Source organism: Mauremys mutica, chromosome 2 (assembly GCF_020497125.1).
Source record: "Mauremys mutica isolate MM-2020 ecotype Southern chromosome 2, ASM2049712v1, whole genome shotgun sequence".
In the NCBI taxonomy this organism is placed as follows: Eukaryota; Metazoa; Chordata; order Testudines; family Geoemydidae; genus Mauremys; species Mauremys mutica.
In genome coordinates, this window is record NC_059073.1 from 4,349,030 (window position 1) to 4,371,583 (window position 22,554).

Consider the following 22,554-nt stretch of genomic DNA (forward strand, 5'->3'; position numbering starts at 1 on the left):
CCCCACAGCCCCCACAGACACTGGCCCCCCCACCAGACCCCTGAGGCACTGACCCCCCCACCAGACACCTGAGCCCCTGGGGGCACTGACCCCCCACAAAGCCCGCACAGACACTGACCCCCCCCCACCAGACCCCTGAGCCCCCTTGGGCACTGACCCCCCCCCCACCAGACCCCTGAGGCACTGACACCCCCCCGCAACCCCCACAGACACTGACCCCCCCCACCAGACCCCTGAGCCCCCGTGGGCACTGACCCCCCACACAGCCCCCACAGACACTGACCCCCCCCACCAGACACCTGAGCCCCTGGGGGCACTGACCCCCCACAAAGCCCCCACAGACACTGCCCCCCCCACCAGACACCTGAGCCCCTGGGGACACTGACCACCCCCCCCCCACCAGACACCTGAGCCCCTGGGGGCACTGACCACCCCCCCCACCAGACACCTGAGGCACTGACAGCCCCCCCCCACAGCCACTGAGCCCCCCCTGCAGCCCCCGCGGGCTCTGCTCTGGCCCATCCGTTCAGCGCTACCAAATCCTCTGGCTGTAAACAGAACGTCTCCACGGCGACCTGCCGTTCCCCAGCACTGGGTGCGCCGGGTGCTCTCTGCCCGCCGGTGCAGGGTGGGTGGCATTGGCCTTTCCTGGGGCCTGCAGCCTGGCAGGGTCAGCTAGCGAGGCCTGAATCTGAGGGGCTTGGGCATCTGGTGTGGGGGGGTGGCACCTGCAGGGCTGTGGGGGGTGCTCGGGTGTCAGGCCGGGGGGTCACACCTGCAGGGGCTGTGGGGGAGCTTCAGTGCCTGGCTGGAGGGGGGTGGGGAAAATGCCTGTGGGGCGTCAGGGACCTGGGGGCTGTGGGAGGAGCTCGGGTGTCTGGCCTCGGGGGGTGGCACCTGTGGGGCGCAGGGAGCTCCGGCTGCCCCGCTCTGAGCATCCCTGGCAGGGAGGGGCTGCCATGCAGGGAGCCGGAGCCTGGGCTGCTCCAGGCAGGTGGGTTAGAGGGGACCCAGCACCCCACATGCTGGCGAGTGATCAATGGGGGGAGGGAGACGCTGAGCTGCCAGAGCCCCTCAGGTGAGCTGGGGAGGGGCTTGGGGGCAGCGTTGTCTGGGGTGGGGGGTTGCCGGTGCCACCTCTAGGCAGGAGGGACCGTCCTGAGCTCAGCAATGGGCTCCCTCTCGTCCCTCAGAGCCCTGTGGGTGGCCTGGCAGAGCCGCCTGCGGGGGGCCGAGGCACCGACGGCCTGACCTGAGGAGATGCTGCTTCCAGCCATGGCGGAGCAATGGGAATCGCAGGACAGTGGCTGTAAGTTGCTCCGTCGCTGCCCTCGCCCCCACCTCCTCCCGGTGCCCACTGGCCTTTGGCTGCCCTGCCCCCCAACATGCCTCCTCCGAGACCCGGCTGCGTCTCTGCCGGCGCTGTCCATGGCCAAGACGGTGCCAGAGCAGGATGCAGCCAATGCCCCCTCTGTCCACAGCTGCCAAGCAACCTCCCAGCACAGAGCTGGGTCCCTCTGAACCGGAGCCTCCCCTGTGCCCACCACGGGGGCAGGTGTGTTTGTGCCACCTTCCTGCTGCACCGGTCAGATGTCCCCTGCACACGCCTCTTCCCAGCTGTTGCCTGGAGTCTTCCCTGGGCCTCGGCCCTCTCTTGGTAGCGGTGAGAGCAGGGTTTGGGCCTGGTGCGAGGCAGAGGGACAGCAGGGGGCACGTGAGCACTGTACGGGGGGATGGGGGTGTCACGGAGTCCCCGGGCGCTGCTCTGGAACTGCTCCCCACAAAGCCAGGCAGGACCCTGGGGAGCCTCCTCTCCCTCGGAGCAGCCTGTCTGCAGGGCAAGAAGCTCCCACGGCTTCACCTCCTGGGTCTCTCCTTGGAGCATTCAGCTTCCTCTGCCCCTCCGTGCGCTTCCCACAGCGAGTCCCCCCAGGCGGGGTCCTGGGGAAGCCACAGGGTCCTGCCCCCCCACTGCGCAGTCAGACGTGACTCTCAGCCAGCCGGGAAAACAGAAGGTTTATTCGATGACAGGAACAGGGGCTAACACAGAGCTTGTAGGTGCAGAGAACAGGACCCCTCGGCCAGGTCCATTCTGGGGCCCAGCGAGCCAGACCCCCACGTCTGCCCTCACTCCTCGTCCCCAGCCAGCCCCAAACTGACACCCCCTCCAGCCCCTCCTCTCTGGCCTTTGTCTCTTTCCCAGGCCAGGAGGTCACCTGATCTTTGTTCAACTTTAGCCATCCCCTTACATGGGGGAAGGGCCCCAACCATTTGTTGCCAGGAGACAGAGTGTCGGCCATTTATGCACAAGACTTTTAATGCATAGGGGAAACTGAGGCACTCACACAGTATTCAGAGGAAACATTAAGAACAGTCCCATTTCGTCATAAGGAGCTGCATGGGCACCGAGGGGGTGGGGTTGAATGAATGAGGAGGGGCTTTCCCAGCCTGTCTTTCCACAGCAGCAGCCTCAACAGAGGCGGCCACCAGTCCCAGCACCATGCATCACCGGAGCTCCTTGCTGGAGGCGAGGGAGGAGACCCAGCTGACGAGCGCCCGCCGGCTCTGGGCCTTGCTCCGGGGGGGCATCCGGGCCACTACGGAGAAGGTATGTGGTGGAGGAAGGAAGGGGCAGCCTGAGGCCTGGTGTCCCTGCAGGCGCAGGAGAGGGCGGTGCCAAGCATGGCCTGACCCCGGCCAGGCCACGCTCACACTACCACACCTGCCTGCTGGCGGCGCATCCATCGGGATCTTTGCTCACCTCATTCTACTAGACCCAAAGCCCGGCCTTCTCTGCAGCCCGTGGAGCCGTGTCTGAGCAGCAGCTGAGCCCAGAAGTCCCTCGCCAGGGCCCCACGCTTCCCTCTCCCCACGCAGCTTCTTGCTGAGCCAGGCTAGCTTTGCCCTGTCCCTCCCCACCTGGAGCCGGGACTGAACGTCCCCAAAGGCCATTCCCTGGAGGTTTCTCCTGCTGGCTCCTAAAGCCCCAAGCAGCAGGATGCTCTCCTGCAGCGGGCACGTGTCAGGAGGTGCCTGACACCATCCGATACGCAAACATCACCCGCAGCATTCAGGTGCTCCGGTGCCCCGTCAGTGTGTATCGCACCGCGACCACCCTCCCCCTGGAGCCATCGGGCACCAGCCTGCACCGTTCCACTCGACTCGGGATGCAGCAGGACATGCTGGGACCTGCGGTCCCCGAGTGGCCCTGGGGAGCCTGGGGGCCAGCCCTGCCCGATGCCGAGTTACCTGCTGAGCAGCGCGATGAGGGCAGTGGGTCGTGGCGCCGTGTGACTCCTCCTCCTCCTGGCAGATGAAGAAGGAAGAGCTGAAGCCTGCCCAGCTGACCCACGGCCTCCAGCACCTGCGTCACCTCAGCTTCCCGCAGCCCGTGCGCCACGTTGCCTACAACAGCAGCGCCAGCCTCTTGGTGGTCCTGGACGCGGAGAGCCGGCTGCACCTGCACAAGGAGGATGGCTGGCTCAGCCACGGCACGCAGGCCCCGGAGCCCATCATGGGTTTGCTGTACGCCACCCAGGTCAACAAGTACGTGGCCTGGGACCAGGGCAGCCTGCAGGTGCTGGGCCCAGCCTTCGAGGTCCTCTCCAAGGTGCTGGCCCCGCATGGCATCCGTTGCTGCTGCTACAGCCCAGAGCTCAATCAGGTGGTGACAGCTGGAGCGGGCAGCCTGTCCGTCTGGGCCTTCCGCTATGGATTCCGCCAGCTGCAGTGCCAGGCCACCGTGCAGCAGGGCCTGTCCCCTCGCGACACCTTCACCCGGCTGGCCCTGGACACCGGCGTCCCCCAGACATGCTTTGCTGCCTGTGACACCGGGGTTGCTGCCTTCAACATCTCCCAGGGGGAGCTACTGACCTTCCAGAGGGACCTTCACAACAGGTGACAGCTGCTCTAAGGAGTGGGGAGCTGCCCTGCCAGCCCTGGGTGTCCCAGTGAAGAAAGAGGGAACCTCATGCTCCTGGGCCCTGGGCTGCTGCTCCATGGGGAGGGGACGGGCAGGAGGCGCTGGGTGGGTTCCAGTTCCCCTCCCTCACTAGCTGTGCCCAGCATTGGCATGGGCGTGTGGACAGATGGGGCTGGCCAGTTCTGTGCGTCACCGCCAGGACTCCCCAGTGCATGCTGGGACCTCTGGTCTCTCTGAAGCTCACGTTCAGAGGCTGCTCTCGTCTCTATGTTCGTAAAGTGAGACAGGCCCACGCGCTGCTGGGTCGAGGGCTGCGCAGGCAGCTGCTGCCCCTGCCCTGGCTGGGGCAGGTGGTGGGACCTTCTCCGAGCCCTCCCTGCCCATCCCTGGGTGGTGGGGCAGGCGTTTCGTAGACACTGCAGCTGAGAAAGCCCTGCCAGGCCCCCAGGTCTGTGCCCCCAGGCCCAGCCACCTGTGCAACTTGCCATGTGCCCCGGGGCTTGTGCAGTCATGGGGTGACCTGCCTGTGCTGGTGCTGGTGCCCTGGGCGGAGCTGGCAGGAGCCCTCATGGCTGCCTCTCTCCCAGGGCCATCACGGACATCACCTATTGCGAGGCGGGGGCGTGCGTAGTGACAGCCTCCCGCGACACCACCATCAAGGTCTGGGACAAGAAGTGGCTGATCCAGACAATCTTCGTGGGACACACTGGTGAGGGTGGGGGGCTGAGCACCCTCCCCACCTGGGGCGCTGCCTGAAGCTGCTGGTCCCCGCCGCAGACCTCTGCCTTGCAGGGAGAGACTCTGCTGCCCTGGGGCTGCACCTGACCCCTCTGCCCCCTGCCTAGCCCTGGAGATGGGGGAGGGGGCTGCCCTCATACTAGACTTACTCCTTGGCTCCCATGTGGCCCTCAACTGGGGATTCCTGTCTGGGAGCAAACCTGCCCCTCAGACTGGCAGCGCCCCCCACTGGGCAGCCTGGGCATTGCTCTGACTCTGCCTTCCTTCCCTTCCTCTCCGGCAGGGCCTGTGACTGCTGTGACCATCTACCCCCAGGGGCCCCATATCCTCTCTGCCTCCCAGGATGGCACCATTCGCACCTGGAACCTGCAGACCATTGACCAGGTGGACGAAGTGCATGTGGCCGAGGTGGTGGAGCAGCTGCAGACGCACCCGGAGGGGGGGTACGTGGTCTCGCTGACCGGCTCCACCATGGACCTTTGGAAGGTCAACCAGCTCTATTCCCTGCATACCCGGCTGGGTGCTGCCGTGACGCGCCTCTGTACCGTCGACCTGAGCGCCGTGGGCAGCTTCCCGGTGCGGGCTGTGTGCGTGTGCCAGGACTCCACCGTGCGGCTCGTGGCCGCGCACACCGGCCGCCTCCTCTCCACGCTGCTGCTGGAGAGGCCCTGCCAGGCCGTGGAGGTGGCCTACTGTCTGCCCAAGGAGACCCTGTTCGTGCTGCTGGAGCTGGGCCAGCTCCTGAGGGTGAACACCGCCGTCAACCCCATGAGCGTCAAGAAGATGGTGGCGCCCTGGAGCGAGTCGGCACGGCCCTGCTGCCTGCTCCTCTACAGCCACCTCGTGGACCCCGAGAAGGCCTATGCCCAGTGGCAGGAGATCGTGGAGCAGAAAGGGGACAAGAAGGCCTGGGCACAGCTCCCGCTAAAGCTGCAGGACAAAAACAGGTGAGGATTAGACCCCGCACCGCTCCCCCCAGCCCCTCAGAGATGGGGGCGTTGCGGGGAGCAGGGCGGGGAGCCCTCAGCAGAGGGCACTGTGGGGTCCGGGGCAGGAGCACTGGCTGGGGCAGGGAGCTCCTGGCGACCCCAGCCCTGGTCTCTCCCAGCAGGGGGCGCTGCGGAGAGCGGGGCAGGAGCATTGGCTGGGCGGGAGCTCCAGTCCCAGCCTCTCCTAGCAGGGGGTGCAGTGGGGGGCGGGGCAGGAGCTCTGGTGGGGGCAGCTCCCGGTGACTGCAGCCCCAGCCTGTCCGGTGGGTTCGCTGTTGTGGGGCTGTGGTAGTTTGTGGCTGTGCTGCGGGTGATGTGCGTCGCCCACAGGTACCTGCTAGTGCTGGGGCAGGAGGACGGCTCGCTCTGCGTGCTCCAGTGGTTCACCGGGCGTGTTCAGTACCAGGTGGAGGCTCATGGCTCGGAGCGGGTGACCGCACTGGCTGCCTACCCCCTGGACACCTGGATCATCTCAGCTGGTGAGTGCGCTGAGCGCTGGGCAGCAGGGCTTTCTGTGCACCCCCAGGGACCGCCGGACCGGGGCAGGGATCCCCACAGAGCCCTTGGAGGGCAGAGCCCTCCCTGTGCAGCGATGGCATGGACGGGGCCGCAGGGGACGGGGGCAGGGTCCTTGCCACAGAGCTCACAAACCCCAGTCGCTAAAGAGGGAGGGAACCGCAGAGCAGAGGGGTCAGTAGGAGAGTCCATGGGCCTTGGGCGCGGCCTGGGAGGGTGTTCCCTCATCCCCCATCCTGGGGGTGGGCAGGATGTTTCCCCATGCCCAGAGGTCAGGACACTCCACCATTCCCCAACCCCGGGGGGACCAGGTGTTCCCCTGCCATCCCAGGAGGAAGGCAGATGTTTCCCCCGTGACCGGGGGGGCAGGAGCTGAGCGATTGTCCCCCATTTCCATCTGTTTCACGTGTTTTGTCAAACTAACGAAAAGCTCCGTGACGGTGGCACCTGATCGGCGAAGACTGGGCAGTTTGCAGCAAGGCCCCTGTGAGCCGACCGCCCAGGGCCGGTGCAACCATTTAGGCGACCTAGGCGGTTGCCTAGGGCGCTAGGATTTGGGGTGCGGCATTTTCTTCGGCAGCGACCACAGCGGCCGGATCTTCGGCTGCCCTGGTCGCCACCGGCATTTAGGCGGAGGGAGCCGGGGCAGGGGAGCAAGGGGAGGGCCGCCTGCAGCAAGTAATGGGGGGGGGCACGCAGGGGAACTCCCCGCCCCAGCTCACCCCTGCCCCCCCCTCCTCCCCGAGCACGCCGTGGCTGCTTCACTTCTCCCTCCTCCCAGGCTTGCGGCGCCTAACGCGCTCGGGGAGGAGGCAGAGCAGGGGTGAGCTGGGGCGGGGGGGTGCCTCAGGGCGGAGGGTGGGGCGTGGGGAGCTGCCACAGGGGAGGCGCCTCAGGGAGTGGGGGGGAGCTGCCACGGGAGGGGGGTGCCTCAGGGCGGGGGCTCGGGACGGGGGAGGGCGCGAAACATCCTTGCACCGGCCCTGCAACCGCCCCAGCCAGGACACAGCCCATGCTAGCGGGGGCTGGCGGGGGCCAGGGCTGGGGCCTGCTGCAGCCCAGCGTGGGGCCCAGTGGGAGCAGCCTGGCAGTGCCCCTCTGCCTAGCCCGGTGCAGGTGGCGATCGCACGGTGAAAGTCTGGCGCATCTTCCCCTACATTGACGAGTGCCTGACCCTGCTGCTGAGCTTCTCCTGCCAGCATCCCGTGCTGCACATGTGCCCGCTGGGCTCCACGCTGGGCGCCGCCATCCAGGACCCCGAGAGCGCCACCTACAGCATCGTCCAGTACGACCTGCTGACCCAGAGCTGCCAGGAGCACGGCCCCGAGGACGACCCGCTGGACGAGATCATGGGTAAGAGCCTTGCTGCCCGGCGGCTTCTGCTCCTCCCATCAGGGCCTGCGTAGGCACCCAGAGCAGGAGCCTGGGATCAGAGGTGGGTCTGGGCATCCAGAGGGGTAGCGGTGCCCCCTGGGGAGTGTCCAAGCCTGGGGTGTGGGGCAGGGAATGGTGTCCCATGGGGTGTCCAGACCCAGCAGAGGGATAGTGGTGCCTGATGGGGATTACCCTGCCCCAGATGGGGTGAGGGAAAGGTGCCCCCCAGGGTGCCCCCCAGGGAGCGTCCGGCCCCGGGAAGTGGGGAAGCAGCTTGTCAGCCTGCCTGCCGTGACTCCAGGGCGTCAGTGCCAGAACCCGGCCCAGCCCCACATCGGCTGAGTTCTGTGTTCAATTTCACCCACCAGTTACCAGGTGTGAGCTCCTCAGCCCCCACAACAGCCTAACCGGGGAGTCTCAGACAGGCCCGTGGGCGCCCCCATCGGTCCTGCCACCTGTGTGATAGCCGGGCCCTTCCCCCAAGGATACAGCAACAGTCAGGTTACGCCCTGTCCCAAAGGCCCCGTCCTCACCCCAGGGCCCCTGTGCTTCAGCTCTCACACCAAAGCCCCGCTTGTAGCCAGCCCTATAACAAGCTGTCGAAAGCTCCATTACATGGGAAAGGAAACAGGAGAGTTCTTGGCGAGGTTAAAGCAGATGAGTTACAATCTCAATAAAAGCTTTTATACTAAACTATACGATACGTCCTAAGGGCTAGCCCAGGCTGAGCACTGGGGATCTCTTCCTTATGCCTAGAAACCTGCCCTGGATTCTGAGCAGCATAGAGATAATCAGTCCCTCCCTGTCAGGGGTTTTTATTCTCCTCCCCTGATGTGCTCTAAGCTGTGAACTCAGCTGACAGGAGGAATCCACTTGCACGACTCATCTTCAGGGCCAGGGGCGGGAGGGCAGAACAAACAACATCTTGTGTCCTCTTTATCGTCCCACAATGGTCTGTCCGGTGTCGATGGGCCTTCCCCGTGGGGCAGGACATGACACCTCCCGCTGGAGCCAGCACATCACACTGGTTAGTGTCGCTCTCCTGCCTGGTGAGTTACACAGTCACAGAGGCTCCCAATCCAACCACTCAGATGTTCCCTTGCACTAGGGGATACGGACATGAGATGTGAGATTGATGCTGGCAGCAGCTCACCCCCATTCCATACAGTCTAAGCACGACCCACATTCTGATGATCCTCACACCCATCTGAATGATGCTCATGCTCACGGGGGCCAGGCCGGTTCCAGTGACGTATTTGTCGGGGTTCCCTTGAGACAAGAGTGTCACGGAGTCCCCGGGCGCTGCTCTGGAACTGCTCCCCACAAAGCCAGGCAGGACTCTGGGGAGCCTCCTCTCCCTTGGAGCAGCCTGTCTGCAGGGCAAGAAGCTCCCCCGGCTTCACCTCCTGGGTCTCTCCTTGGAGCATTCAGCATCCTCTGCCCCTCCGTGCGCTTCCCATAGCGAGTCCGCCCAGCGGGGTCCTGGGGAAGCCAGAGGGTCCTGCCCCCCCACTTTGCAGTCAGATGTGACTCTCAGCCAGCCAGTAACACAGAAGGTTTATTTAGATGACAGGAACACAGTCCAAGACAGGTTTTGCAGGCACGGACAACAGGATCCTCCCCAATTAGGTCCATCTTGGGGTCCCAGGGGCACCACAGCCCCCTTGGGGGTCAGAGCCCTCTCTGTCCTTCCCTCCATTCCCCAGCCAGCTCCTGAAACTCTCTCTCCCCCCAGCCTCTCCTCCCCCAGCCTTTGTTCAGCTTCCCGGGCAGAGGTGTCCCCTGGTCTCTAACCCCTTCCTGGGTTCTCACGTTACATGCTCAGGTCTCCTCCCTCCAGCCAGTCTCCCATCCCCCAGTGCAGACCATCCTCCCAGGCCAACACCCCCCACTCAGCATTCACAGCCCCCAGTAAGAACAGTCCCAGTTCGTCACACAGGGGACCTTGGCAGGAGTTGGCACCTGGTCTGGCAGTGTCACACTATGTCCGTGGGCTGTGCCCTGCCTGGGTGAGACATGGGGTTGTTGGTTGCCCCATGGGGTGTAGCCAGTTCATGGTGCTCCTACTCCCCCCAGTGCATGCTGCATGGGGGGCCAGCCCCAGGCTGGGGGGGTTTAATGGCAGCTCTTCCCTGCGCCGTAGGCCTGTGCTGCTGTCCCACGCTGAAGCTCTTTGCGTCGGCCAGCAGGGATGGGTCGGTGAAGGTCTGGAACGCCCAAAACCAGCTACTCAGGTGTGACAGAGCGATTCTGGCGGGACCCAACTGAGAGTGCCAAATCAGGACCAATTGCTTAAACTGGGCAGTCACAGCCCTAGGCTGGGGTTTTTCCACCTCTAAGGCAAACCAAACCAGCCAGACAAAAAGGACTTCGGTCTCACCCCACTGGCTAACCACAAGTCACACAAGCAATTTCCTTAGACACTCCAGTCTCCCAGTATCACCACCAGTGCACTCGTCCTGGGGACGAATGGTTATGAAAACCAACACCCCAATAAAAGAAAAAGGTTCCCTCGATCCCAAAGGACCAAGCCCCAGACCCAGGTCAATATACACATCAGATCTTACCACAAATCACGCTGTTGCCAATCCTTTAGAATCTAAAATCTAAAGGTTTATTTACAAAGGGAAAAAGGTAGAGATGAGAGATAGAATTGGTTAAATGGAATCAATTACATACAGTAATGGCAAAGTTCTTAGTTCAGGCTTGCAGCAGTGATGGAGTAAACTGCAGGTTCAAATTAAGTCTCTGGAATACATCCCCCGCTGGGATGGGTCATTCAGTCCCTTGTGTAGAGCTTCAGTTTGTAGCAAAGTCCCTCCAGAGGTCAGAAGCAGGATTGAAGACAAAATGGAGAGGATGCATCAGCCTTATATAGGCTTTTCCAGGTGTAAGAATCTCTTTGTCCTCACTGTGGAAAATTACAGCAAAATGGAGTCTGCAGTCACATGGACAAGTCTCTGCATACCTTGCTGAGTCACAAGGCGTGTCTGCCTTCTCTCCATGGGTCAATTGTGTAGCTGATGGTCCTTAATGGGCCATCAAGCCAGCTAGGCAGGGCTAACACCAGCTTGTCTGGGATATTTCCCAGAAGCAGAGCATAATACAAAATACAGACAGTACAGAGCCAATACTTATAACTTCAACTACAAAATGATACACAGACATACAGACAGCATAATCATAACCAGCAACCCAGAACCTGGTCTTAGACACCTTATATGACCCCCTTTACTTAGGATTTGGTGCCACTACAGGACCTTGGTTGCAACCCATGTTCTATATGGTCCCCATTTATATCAATAACGTCACATGCCCCGTAGGCCTGTGCTGCTGTCCCATGCTGAAGCTCTTTGCGTCGGCCAGCAGGGATGGGTCGGTGAAGGTCTGGAACGCCCAAAACCAGCTACTCAGGTGAGTCAGACGCTCCTGCCAAGCCAGCCAGCCCGGCCTGCCGGGGTCTCTCCCTGGATCCTGCCCATGCTGCAGTCCCTGGGGGGGGCTTTGGGTGGGTCTCACAGCCCAAGATGTTAACCTGCCCCTGTCACTACCTGGAGCTGCACAGTGTTACACAGGGGCTGGGATCCCGGGAGCTGAGCCAGCTGGGCCCCGTGGCAAACGCCCCATGAAACGTCCCGTCACCCTGCACAGGGAAGTGGGCACGTCAGTGCGAGCGCTGACACCTCAGGCGTTCCGTAGCCTGGCCCGGTGACAGCGCCCCTCGGGCTGTTCAGGGCACAGAAATCACCTGCCCCGTGGGCCCGGGCTCCCGGCCGTGTGCAATCGAGAGCCTTGGCCGGCTCAGCCGCGCGTCTCTCGACAGGCCGGTGTGGTTGGGTGGCTCAGACTCCGGCTCCCTTTCGCCCCAGCAGCAGCGACTGATCCAGGGCCTCGGGACTTTATCGACTTTCACTCACTGCTCGCGGCTCAGCTCCCACTTAGGGCCCATGTGCAGGAACAGTTATCACAACAGGTCCCCTGTGGGGAGGGTCTCGCAGCCCTGGGGGTCCCCCCTTGTGGGGAGGGCACAGCCTGGCAGGCAGAGCAAATCCACGCGTGTTGCCATTGACCTGTTCCCAGTCTATCTGCCTGCCCCTCTCCCCTCTGTAGCCAGTGGGAACTGCGATCCCCCACGGCTGAGTCCCGCCCTTGTTGCAGCTCGGGGCACAGGGGCTGCTGGGCAGGGGCTCCCCACACCCAATGGGCCAGGGTGCTGGGCCCTGCTGACCCCCTGCGCTGGGGAGCAAGCTGCTGAGGTTTGGGGCCGGCTAGAGGGGCTGCTGGGTCCGGCAGGCTTACCCACTCCACCTGTACCTGCGCCGTCAGCTGGGGAGCTCAGCGCTCCAGTCGCAGCCGTCAAGGGGCAGGGGCCGGCAGCTAGTCCGGGACAGAGCCACAGAGAGAAGCCAGGAGTCCTAGCTCCCATCCTGGGCATTAGTCACAAACCCACCCTGCCTTTGAAGGGATGATCCCAGGGAGAGCTGCAGCTTGGGCCCCCTTTACTGCCCTCCCGCCCAGCCCACTGGGAAGCCCCCACCTCAGCTTGGGTCTCGGATGCAGTTTAACTGGGATACGGTGTCCAGACCTCCCCTGCCGTGCAGTGCTGCTGTGCATTAGCGAGCAGCATCCGCGTCCCCCCCCAGTGGTGGTGCAGTTCCCCAGTACGAGCCCAGCCCCCAGGGGCGCCGGCGGGGGTCATTTACCCGGCCAGTCTGGGTCTCCCGGCAGAGGAAGGACCTGGGCTGAGCTAGAGTCACAGCCCGATGCGGGGGGGCTCTCTCCTCAGGCACCTCAAGCTGAACACGATCCCGGAGAGCCTGGCCTTTGGGAACGAGCGCGGGGACCTGCTGCTGGGCGTGGAGCAGCACCTGCACCGCATACACCACAGCAAGTACCTGCCCAGGCCGTATCTCACCAAGGTACGGCCGGAGCTTGGGGGCAGCACGGGGCGGGTGGGGCGGGGCCCCGTCACAGGTACACACGAGCCAGGCTGCTCAGGGATACCTGCCACGGGGCCGTGTCTGTGCACAATGTCTGCACAGACTAGCCCTGTACCAGACCCTCCAACACCGGGCACCGGTCGGACACCGTCTGCTGGGAGCAGTGGGGCTGGAGTCACTGGGAGCTCCCCCCAGCCAGCGCCCTGCCCCACTCCCCACAGCGCCCCCTGCTGGGACAGGCCGGGGCTGGAGTAGCCAGGAGCTCTCCCCCCAGCCAGCGCCCTGCCCCGCTCCCCACAGCGCCCCCTGCTGGGACAGGCCGGGGCTGGAGTCGCTGGGAGCTCCCCCCCAGCCAGTGCCCTGCCCTGCTCCTCACAGCACCCCCTGCTGGGACAGGCCGGGGCTGGAGTCGCTGGGAGCTCCCCCCCAGCCAGTGCCCTGCCCTGCTCCTCACAGCACCCCCTGCTGGGACAGGCTGGGACTGGAGTTGCTGGAAGCTCCCCCCCCAAGCCAGCTCCTCCCCCACTGCCCACAGCGCCCCCTGCTGGGACAGGCCGGGGCTGGAGTCGCTGGGAGCTCCCCCTCGGCCAGTCCCTGCCCCACTCCCCACAGCGCCCCCTGCTGGGACAGGCCGGGGCTGGAGTCGCTGGGAGCTCCCCCACAGCCAGTCCCTGCCCCACTCCCCACAGCGCCCCCTGCTGGGACAGGCCGGGGCTGGGGTAGCCAGGCCAGCGCCCTGCCCCGCTCCCCACAGCGCCCCCTGCTGGGACAGGCCAGGGCTGGAGTCGCTGGGAGCTCCCCCCCCAGCCAGTCCCTGCCCTGCTCCCCACAGCGCCCCCTGCTGGGACAGGCTGGGACTGGAGTCGCTGGGAGCTCCCCCCCAGCCAGTCCCTGCCCCGCTCCCCACAGCGCCCCCTGCTGGGGGAGGCCGGGGCTGGAGTCGCTGGGGGTCCCCGGAGATGCAGTGCGACACTGAGTGGATGACGTGGGGGGACCAGTTCTCTCCCCTCCATGCCATGTGTGCTGCTCTCCCTAGGAGCCGCTGCCCCTCCACAGCTGGCAAGACTCAGGGCCTCTTTCTCCTGCAGCTGCTGTGCATGAGCCTCCCAGACCCTGTGCAGGACTCGCCTTTCCCCCTCAGCGACAGCCCCCTGCGGCCCCTCAGCAAGGACGCCAGGCGACGGTTACTCCTGGAGCCTCGTTCCCTCTCTGTCAAGTGAGCCCATCCGGGGTCTGCCCCACTGCCCGGCCGGGTGCTCCGAGCTCCTGCCGGCTCTGGCAGTGCCAAGTACATGGCTCCACCTCCCAACCCCCTGGGTGCACCCACTCTGCCATGGCCAGAGCACCTCCCCCCTTCCTCCTGGGTGCACCCGCTTCGCTATGGCCAGAGGACCTCCTGCCCCCCGGGTGCACCCACACCGCCATGGCCGGAGACCCTCCCCCCGCGCCCCACTCCCTGGGTGCACCCCCACTGCCAGGCTGAGTGCTCCGAGCTCCTGCCAAGTACACGGCTCCACACCGCCATGGCCGGAGACCCTCCCCCTGCTCCCCGACTCCCTGGGTGCACCCCACTGCCCGGCCGGGTGCTCCGAGCTCCTGCCGGCCCTGGCAGTGCCAAGTACATGGCTCCACCTCCGAACCCCCCGGGTGCACCCGCTTCGCCATGGCCAGAGCACCTCTCTCCTTCCCCCCGGGTGCACCCGCTTTGCCATGCCCGGAGGACCTCTTCCCCTCCCCCATCCAGGTGCATCCCGGAGAATCTCATCCCCACACTCCCTGGGTGCGCCCACGCTGCCATGGCTGGAGGACCTCCCCACCCTGGGTACACTTGCTCCACTATGGCTGGAGGACTCCCTCCTCCCCTCCCGGGTATACCTTCTCTGCCATGGCCAGAGGATCCCCACCCCACAGCACTCTCCCCCGCTGTGCTCCATGTTGTGGGCTCTGCAGCTCCATCCCTCGTCCCCAGTGTCCTCAGGAGGAAGAGACGTTTTCCGCCTGGACTGAGGGATTCTCTGTGGATGCAGAACGCACAGCCTCAGAGCTGGGCGTGGCGTGGGGAGGGGTCGAGGGCAGTGGCTGCAGATCTGCCTAAGAGCAGTGTAATGGGGGAGCACCAGAGAGATTCATGGGCGGAGTCCTCCCCCAAAGGCAACTGTGGGCACACCCCACACGCTCATGTGGGGACAGACGGACACACACGCCTAGGGACACACACACGCAAACATACACGTGGGGACACACACGCCTGGGGACACACACAAACATACCCGTGGGGACACACACGTAGGGACAGACAGACAGATGGACCTACCCACACGTAGGGACAGATGGATGGCCAGACACACATGGGGACAGACAGACGGACACACAGACTGACACTCCCCCCGACGTTCCTGACCCCCGTGGCCTTTGTTGAGGCGATGCTGGGCGGCCCACCGGTGGTCCTCGGTCATGTCTCTTAGCTCTGGCAGCCCTGTGGGCGGGCTCAGGGCAGCCCCAGGCAGGATGCTGTCGCCTGAGGGCGAGGGGAGAGGCAGCCCAGCGTCTGCTGCCCCAGGTGCACTCAGGCAGGGGAGGGGACGTGCGGTGAGCGGGGTTGTTCTGAGATCCTTGAGGGATGCTGGTGCTAGTTTGCACCCGATGCACCGTCTCTTGCTCCTCTGAGGGTTTAGGGTCACATGCCAGGTGTTGCTGCCCTGGCTGGTGGATGGCCTGGGGGCCGTGGGCCTGGCTGTTGACGTGCGTGTCCCTCTCTGCAGGCTGTGCGTGCCGCTGCTCCGCTGGAAGCCCAAGAAGGACGAGGACCTGTCTTGGGCGCGCCGGGAGAAGGAGGAGGTGATGCCTGATGGTGGGATGGCAAGCTGCTGGCGCTGCCTTTCCCAGTGCTGGTCCGGAGCACCGGAGTGATAGGCTGAAGCACCAGTCCCCTTGGGCCAAAGCGCTGGCGCTGAGATTCTGCCCTGTCGGAGCTCGCTCGAGCAGGGATGAGGCGGGAGAGGCTCAGAGATGGCCCCTGATAGTCAGTGAGGACATGGACGGCCCCATGTTCCTCGACTTGCTGCCGGTGCCAGGCAAGCTCACCCCCAGCCTCTGCATCCTGCCACCCCCTTGGCCTGCCAACCTGCCGGGGCACGAAATCCAGGCACCAGACACTGGGCACCAGGCCCCCAGCATGGGTCCTCATCTCAGCCCGTGGGAAAGGGCTGGCACCAAACCCTGGGCCACGGGCACCTCTGGCCCTCCAGTCCCTGGACAGCCCCCAGATCTGGGCAGCCGTCTGCTGTTCCAGCCCCCCACCACAATGGCTGCTGTCATGGGTGGGCTCTGCTGCGTGCCAGTGACTGCCTGGCAGCTGCAGACCCACTTCCCAAGCCCTGCCACTTCCCCAGGCAGTCGAGCTCCTCAGCCTGCCTGGAACGACCGTGAGCCCCCGGGCCCCTTTGAACGTTGCAGGCCTGTGCCCAGCTGGCCGCGAGGGACCAGGATCTGCTCCTCATTCAGCAGGGGAAGCTCTCCGCTGCCAGGAAGCCCAAGCTGAACAAGAAGCTGCAGGACGAGGCCTTTGAACGTTACATGCATCTCATCTACAGGCAGCCACCAAAGATCCAGGTGACGGTGTGGATGGGGCTGGGGCTGGCTGCAGATGATGGGGCCTGGCCAGACACGCTCTGTGTTCTGGGATTAGCAGCAGTTCTGCCTGGGAAGGGGCTAGCTGGGGGGCTCTGAGACAGACATAGCAACAGCGGGGGGCAGGAACTACCCCATAGGTGGGACCCTCCTTCCAGATGATGTCATGGTGTCCTCTCGCACTGAGGGTACCTGTCCCGGGAGGGAACCCCAAGTAGTAGGAAGAGGCCGGGAATAGCAGTGGGGGAGTCAATCATTAGAAATACAGAGAGCTGGGCTTGCGGTGACCGGCAGAACCACATGGTGACTCGCCTGCCGGGTGCAAGGGCTGCAGGTCGCTCAGACTTATGTGCAGTGCTGGGGAGGAGCCGGTGGTACGTGTAGGTACCAGTGACATAGGGGAAGGCGGGAGAGAGGCCCCGGGGGCCAAATGTAGGCAAGAGATTAACCTCCAGAACCTCCATGGTAGCACTGTCTGAAATGCTTCCAGTTCCACGCGCAGGGCTGGTTAGACAGAACTGCAGGGTCTCAGGGCACGGATGAGATGATGGGGTAGGGCAGTGGGGTTTAGTGTTATCAGGAACTGGGGAACCTTTGGGGAAAGAAGGAGCCTGTATAGGAAGGATGGACTCCACCTAAACCAAACCGGAACCAGACTGCTGGCAAGAAAATGCAAAAGGTCAGAGGAGTTTTTAAACTAAGAGCTGGGGGAAAGCTGACGAGTGCAGAGGAGCACATGGTTGGACAGACATTCCTTAGGGGAGGATTTATTAAAGGGGATATGCCATAGCCTAGTAAAGAGGAGAGGCTGGGACCTGATAAAGTACAGGGAGGAACTGAAGAGGAACAGACAAATGAAACAAAGGCCCATTCAGTTCCATCACAGGAAGGCAGAGAACTCAAAAGTGACAGATGTGATACGTGCTTGTCTACAAATGCTAGAAGTCTAAATGCTAAGATGGCTGAACCTGAGTGCCTTGTATTAAACAGTGATGTTGATAGAACAGGCCTGACAGAAACTTGGCGGAATAAGGATAATCAGTGGGACACGGTAATAGCAGGAATGTCCGAGTCGGTTGTGCTGGTGGGGGCGTGGCACTATATATGAAAGAAAGCGTGGAGTCAAATTAGTAAAAATCTTAAATGAATCTAACAGTACTTTAGAATCTCTGTAGCTAGAAATTCCATGCTTGAATAATCCGAATATAGCAGTAGGGATCTATTACCGACCACCTGAGCAGGATGGTGCTAGTGACTGCCAAGTGCTCAGGGAGATTAGAGAGGCTATAAGAATAGAAAACTCAGTAATAATGAGGGATTTCAGCTCTCCCCATATTGACTGGGTACATGTCACCTCAGGACGGGATGCAGAGATAAAGTTTCTAGACACCTTAAATGACCGCTGCTTGGAGCAGCTAGTCCTGGAATCCACAAGGGGAGAGGCAATTCTTGTGGCACACAGGATCTGGTCCAAAAGGTGACTACAGCTGAACCACTTGGTGATAGTGACCATAATGTAATAAAATGTAACATCCCCAGGAGGTTGGGGGGAAACACCACAGCAGCCCACCATGGGAGCATTTAATTTCAGACAGGGGAACCACACACAAATGAGGAGGTTAGTTAAACAGAAATTAAAAGGTACAGCACCAAAAGTGAAATCCCTGCAAGCTGCGTGGAAACTTTTAAAAACCCAACATTATAAAGGCTCAAATTCAATGCAGACCCCCAATTAAAAACATAGGACTAAAAGCCCCAAAGTGCCACTGTGGCTAAACAACAGAGTAGAAGAAGCGGGGAGAGGCAAAAAGGCCTCCTTGAAAGGTGGGAAGTCAGATCCTAGCGAGGACAATCGAAAGGCGCAGGAACCCTTGCAAGCTAAGGGCGAAGTATTCGTAGGCAAATCAAAAAAGAATATGAAGAGCAACTAGCAAAAGACAAAAAACTAACAGAAAAAACTGTTTTAACTACATCAGAAGCAGGAAGCTGCCACACAGCCAGTGGGGCCACTGGACGATCGATCGAGGTGCCAAAGGAGCACTCAAGGACAATAAGGCCATTGCAGAGAAGCTACATGAATTATTTGCATCTGTCTTCACAGCTGAGGGAGTGTCAGGAACTTCCCGGGTGATGCTCTGCAACTGCTCCCCCCCCAAAGCCAGTCAGGACTTTGGGGAGCCTCCTCTCCCTTGGAGCATTCAGCATATGCCCCTCTGTGCGCTTCCCACAGTCTGCCCCGGGGAAGCCAGAGGCTCCTGCACCCCCACCTTGCAGTCAGACGTGACTCTCAGCCACCCAGTAAAACAGAGGGTTTATTTAGACGACAGGAGCACAGTCCAAAACGTCTTGCAGGCACAGACAACAGGATCCTCCCCAATTAGATCCATCTGGGGCCCCCAGGGAGGCCACAGCCCCGTTGGGAAGCCCAAGCCCGGTCGGGGCCCCTCTCCATTTCCCAGCCAGCTCCAAACTGAAAACTCCCCCAGCCTTTTTCCTTTGTTCAGCGTCAGAGGTGTCACCTGGCCTTCAACCCCCCTCCTGGGTTCTCAGGTTACATGCTCAGGTCTCCTCCCTTCCCCCAGGCAGGCCGTCCCAGCACAAGTCCCCTGCAGCCTTCCCAGGTCAATACTCCCCACTCAGCACTCACAGAACACAGCCAGAACATTCCCACTTCGTCACAGGGAGGTTCCCACACTTGAGCCATTCTTTTTAGGTGACAAATCTGAGAAACTGTCCCAGATTGAGGTGTCATTAGAGGAATTTTGGGAACAAGCTGAGAAACTAAACAGTAATAAGTCACTAGGACCAGATGGTATCACCCAAGAGTTCTGAAGGAACTCAAGTGTGAATTTGCAGAACTATTAACTGTGGTATGTAACCCATCATTTAAATCAGCTTCTGTACCAGATGACTGGAGCATAGTTAATGTGATGCCAATTTTTAAAAAAGGCTCCAGAGGTGATCCCAGCAACTTGAGTAGTAGGCAAATTGGTTGAAACTATAGTAAAGAACAGAATTATCAGACACATAGATGAACGCGATTTGTTAGGGAAGAGTCAACATGATTTTTGTAAAGGGAAATCATGCCTCACCAATCTACTAGAATTCTTTAAGGAGGTCAACAAGCATGTGGACAAGGGGGATCCAGTGGATAGATTGTACTTGGACTTTGAGAAAGACTTTGACAAGCTCCCTCACCAAAGGCTCATAAACAAAGTAAGTTGTCATGGGATAAGAGGGAAGGTTCTCTCATGGATCAGCAGCTGGTTAAAAGATAGGAAACAAAGGGTAGGAATAAATGGTCAGTTTTCAGAATGGAGAGGTAAATAGTGGTGTCCCTCAGGGGTCTGTACTGGGATCAGTGCTGTTGAACATATTCATAAATGATCTGAAAAAAGGGATAAACAGTGAGGTGGCAAAATTAGCAGATTATATAAAATTACTTAAGATAGTTAAGTCCAGAGCAGACTGCGAAGAGCTACAAAGGGATCTCACAAAACTAGGTGTCTGGGCAACAAAATGGCAGATGAAATTCAATGTGATGCACATTGGAAAACATAATCCCAACTCTACATATAAAATAATGGGGTCTAAATTAGCTGTTACCACTCAGGCGAAAGATCTTGGAGTCAGTGTGGAAAGTTCTCTGAAAACATCCACTCAGTGTGCAGCAGCAGTTAAACAAGTGGAAAGAATGTCAGGAACCATTAGGAAAGCGTCAGATAATAAGACCGAACATGTAATAATGGTGATATATAAATCCATGGTCGCCCACAGCTTGAATACTGTGTGCAGGACTGGTCACCCCATCTCAAAAAAGATATATGAGAATTGGAAAAGGTTCAGAAAAGGGCAATAAAAATGATTAGGGCATGAAACAGATTTCATATGCAGAGAGATTAAAGACTGGGACTTTTCAGCTTGGAAGAGACGACTAAGGGGGATATGCTAGAGGTCTGTAAAGTCATGACTGGGGTGGAGAAAGTGAATAGGGAAGTGTTATTAATCCCTTCTCATAACACACAAAACAGGGGTCACCTGATGAAATTAAAAGGCAGCAGGTTTAAAACAAACCAAAGGCAGTATTTCTTCACCCAACGCACAGCCAACCTGTGGAACGCATTGTCGGGAGGCTGTGAAGACCAAAACTATAACTGGGTTAAAAAAAATAGATACATTCATAGAGGACCAATGACTGTTGACCAAGATGGGCAGGGATGCAACCCCATGCCCTGGGTGTCCCTAAACCTCTGACTGGCAGAAGCTGGGAATGGGCGACAGGGGATGGATCACTTGATGATTCCCTGTTCTGCTCATTTCCTCTGGAGCCTCTGGCACCCACCACTGCTGGAAGACAGGAAGCGGCTACCTGGCTCTTGGTCTGACCCAGTGGCCGTTCGTACTAAGCACAGGTACTTGGGACTGACACCGACGGCTGTGTCGTGCCAGTGACTGCCCCTGCGGTGCAGGCCAGCTTGCACTGGGCAGCTGTCTGTGTGTCGGGAGCACGTGGCTCGCTGGGGAGCTGGCCCCAGTGTGCTCAGCTTGATGCATTCAAACACCCTCCATGGGGAAGCTGAGTGTGGGGTGCGTGAGGTGGCCCTGGCCCCCACTTGCAGGGGCTGGCACGCTCTGCAGTGAGGGCCTCGTGGCAGTGCCACGCCCGATGTGTGTGCGTGGGGAGCACGGCACGTGGGTGGCAGCCCTGGCCCCCTCCAGGCTGAGCACCTCACCGTGCAGCGTGGTGCTGCAGGCAGATTTCAGCTGGTGCCCGTGGCAAAGGCAGAGCTGGCTGACAGCGCCCCCCACCTTTCCACGCAGATCCCCCACAACGATTCCTTTGATGCAGACATGGTTCTGGAGGCCTGTCTCCTTGGCCCACTGGTACCGAACCTCTACGGCCCGGCTGCGTCTCACATGTTCCTAGGGGCGTTCCCCGACAGTGCTGAGGAGAACGCGGAACGGCCGATGCTCGAGGTAAACGCATGCCACCACGCTGGTGGGTCAGCTGCGTGCAGCCTTGCCCTGCCAAAGGCCCACAGCCCTCCCACCCGGGCTAGCGCCATGGCACAGACGGGCGTGGCGACGCATGGGCTCCTGTGTTGGTGTCTGGCCATGGTGCACTGGGCAGCCGTGCCGGCGCAGCACGTGGGAGCCTGTAACCTGCACATTTACACCGAGCTCCTGTGTCCCCCAGGCTCCCGTGGCAGATGGGGTTTGCCGAGAGGACGCCCTGGAGCCTCGCGCAGGCCGGGGCTCACGTTTAGCGCTTCCAACCCCCAGTGCTTCTAAAGGGCTGGAAGACTCCCTGCGCCGTGCCTCGCTGGCAAGGATCCGGAGTCAGATATCCCAGGTGAGGGCTTGGATCGACGCCGAGCAGGCTCGGGCAAGGCAGCAGGTCTCACCTCTGGGCTGGCTGGGGGGCAGGGCTCTCTAACCTCGCAGCTGGCAGGCTGGCTGGGGGAAGGGAGAGTGGCCAGACTGTTGTTAAACCATGGAGAAGAGAGATCTGGCTTGCCGGGGAAAGGCTGGCTGGGGGGATTGGCTGGCTGGGGAGATCTGACTTGGGGGCGACTGGCTGCCTGGGGGCGATTGGCTGGCTTGGGGGATCTGGCTTGGGGGCGATTGGCTGGCTGGCTCAAGGGATGTGGCTTGGGGGCGATTGGGAGGATGTGGCTTGGGAGATCTGGCTGGCTCGGGGGATCTGGCTTGGGGGCGATTGGCTGGCTCGGGGGGATCTGGCTTGGGGGCGATTGGCTGGCTCGGGGGGATCTGGCTTGGGGGCGATTGGCTGGCTTGGGGGATCAGGCTTGGGGGCAATTGTCTGGCTGGCTCGGGGGATGTGGCTTGGGGGCGATTGGCTGGCTGGCTCGGGGGATGTGGCTTGGAGGCGATTGGCTGGTTGGAAGGATCTGGCTTGGGGGCGATTGGCTGGCTGGGAGGATCTGGCTTGGGGGCGATTGGCTGGCTGGGAGGATCTGGCTTGGGGGCGATTGGCTGGCTCGGGGGATCTGGCTTGTGGGCGATTGGCTGGCTGGGAGGATCTGGCTTGTGGGCGATTGGCTGGCTCGGGGGATCTGGCTTGGGGGATCTGGCTGGCTGGCAGGTGGAGGCCTCGCTGAAGTCCAAGGTGTAACTAACAGTGTGAACCAGAGCAGGCCTGGCCCTGGCAGAATACCAACACGCCGGGTATTGGCTAACACCCAGGAAGCATGTTCTTGACCGGAGGGGATGATACAAAACCACACTGAGCTCTCCAGGAACTATGTGAACACATTCCCCACAGCTAGTGCAGAACACGCTGACCCCTCGGGTGGATGGGGATGTTTTGCTCGAGCCAGCAGGTGGAAGGAGAAAGGTGCTAACTGACCACGTCAGGAGGGTGATACACGTCTCGTCTGTATCAATGAGTCACGGGGGGCGACTCTGCTTGCCGAGGGGACAG

General features: G+C 61.3%; 1 protein-coding gene across 9 annotated transcripts in view; it reads left to right on the forward strand.

Moving 5' to 3' along the window:
* The first annotated feature begins 568 nt into the window (after positions 1-568).
* WDR97 (WD repeat domain 97) overlaps positions 569-22,554 on the forward strand; it is a 69,013-nt gene continuing 47,027 nt past the window's right edge. For 4 of the 9 annotated variants that reach the window (XM_045002814.1, XM_045002819.1, XM_045002822.1 and 1 more), the window contains exons 1-15: positions 569-628; positions 1,194-1,309; positions 2,463-2,608; positions 3,314-3,897; positions 4,510-4,631; positions 4,944-5,607; positions 5,980-6,128; positions 7,282-7,518; positions 9,683-9,773; positions 12,326-12,458; positions 13,568-13,695; positions 15,242-15,317; positions 15,936-16,091; positions 20,931-21,086; positions 21,307-21,462. In XM_045002814.1, the coding sequence (XP_044858749.1) occupies positions 1,261-1,309; positions 2,463-2,608; positions 3,314-3,897; positions 4,510-4,631; positions 4,944-5,607; positions 5,980-6,128; positions 7,282-7,518; positions 9,683-9,773; positions 12,326-12,458; positions 13,568-13,695; positions 15,242-15,317; positions 15,936-16,091; positions 20,931-21,086; positions 21,307-21,462 (2,847 nt within the window). In that variant the 5' untranslated portion in view covers positions 569-628; positions 1,194-1,260. Of the gene's footprint in view, positions 671-1,193; positions 1,310-2,462; positions 2,609-3,313; positions 3,898-4,509; positions 4,632-4,943; positions 5,608-5,979; positions 6,129-7,281; positions 7,519-9,682; positions 9,774-12,325; positions 12,459-13,567; positions 13,696-15,241; positions 15,318-15,935; positions 16,092-20,930; positions 21,087-21,306; positions 21,463-22,554 lie in introns of all 9 variants that reach the window. The other 5 variants (XM_045002820.1, XM_045002821.1, XM_045002817.1 and 2 more) reach the window with 5 other exon arrangements.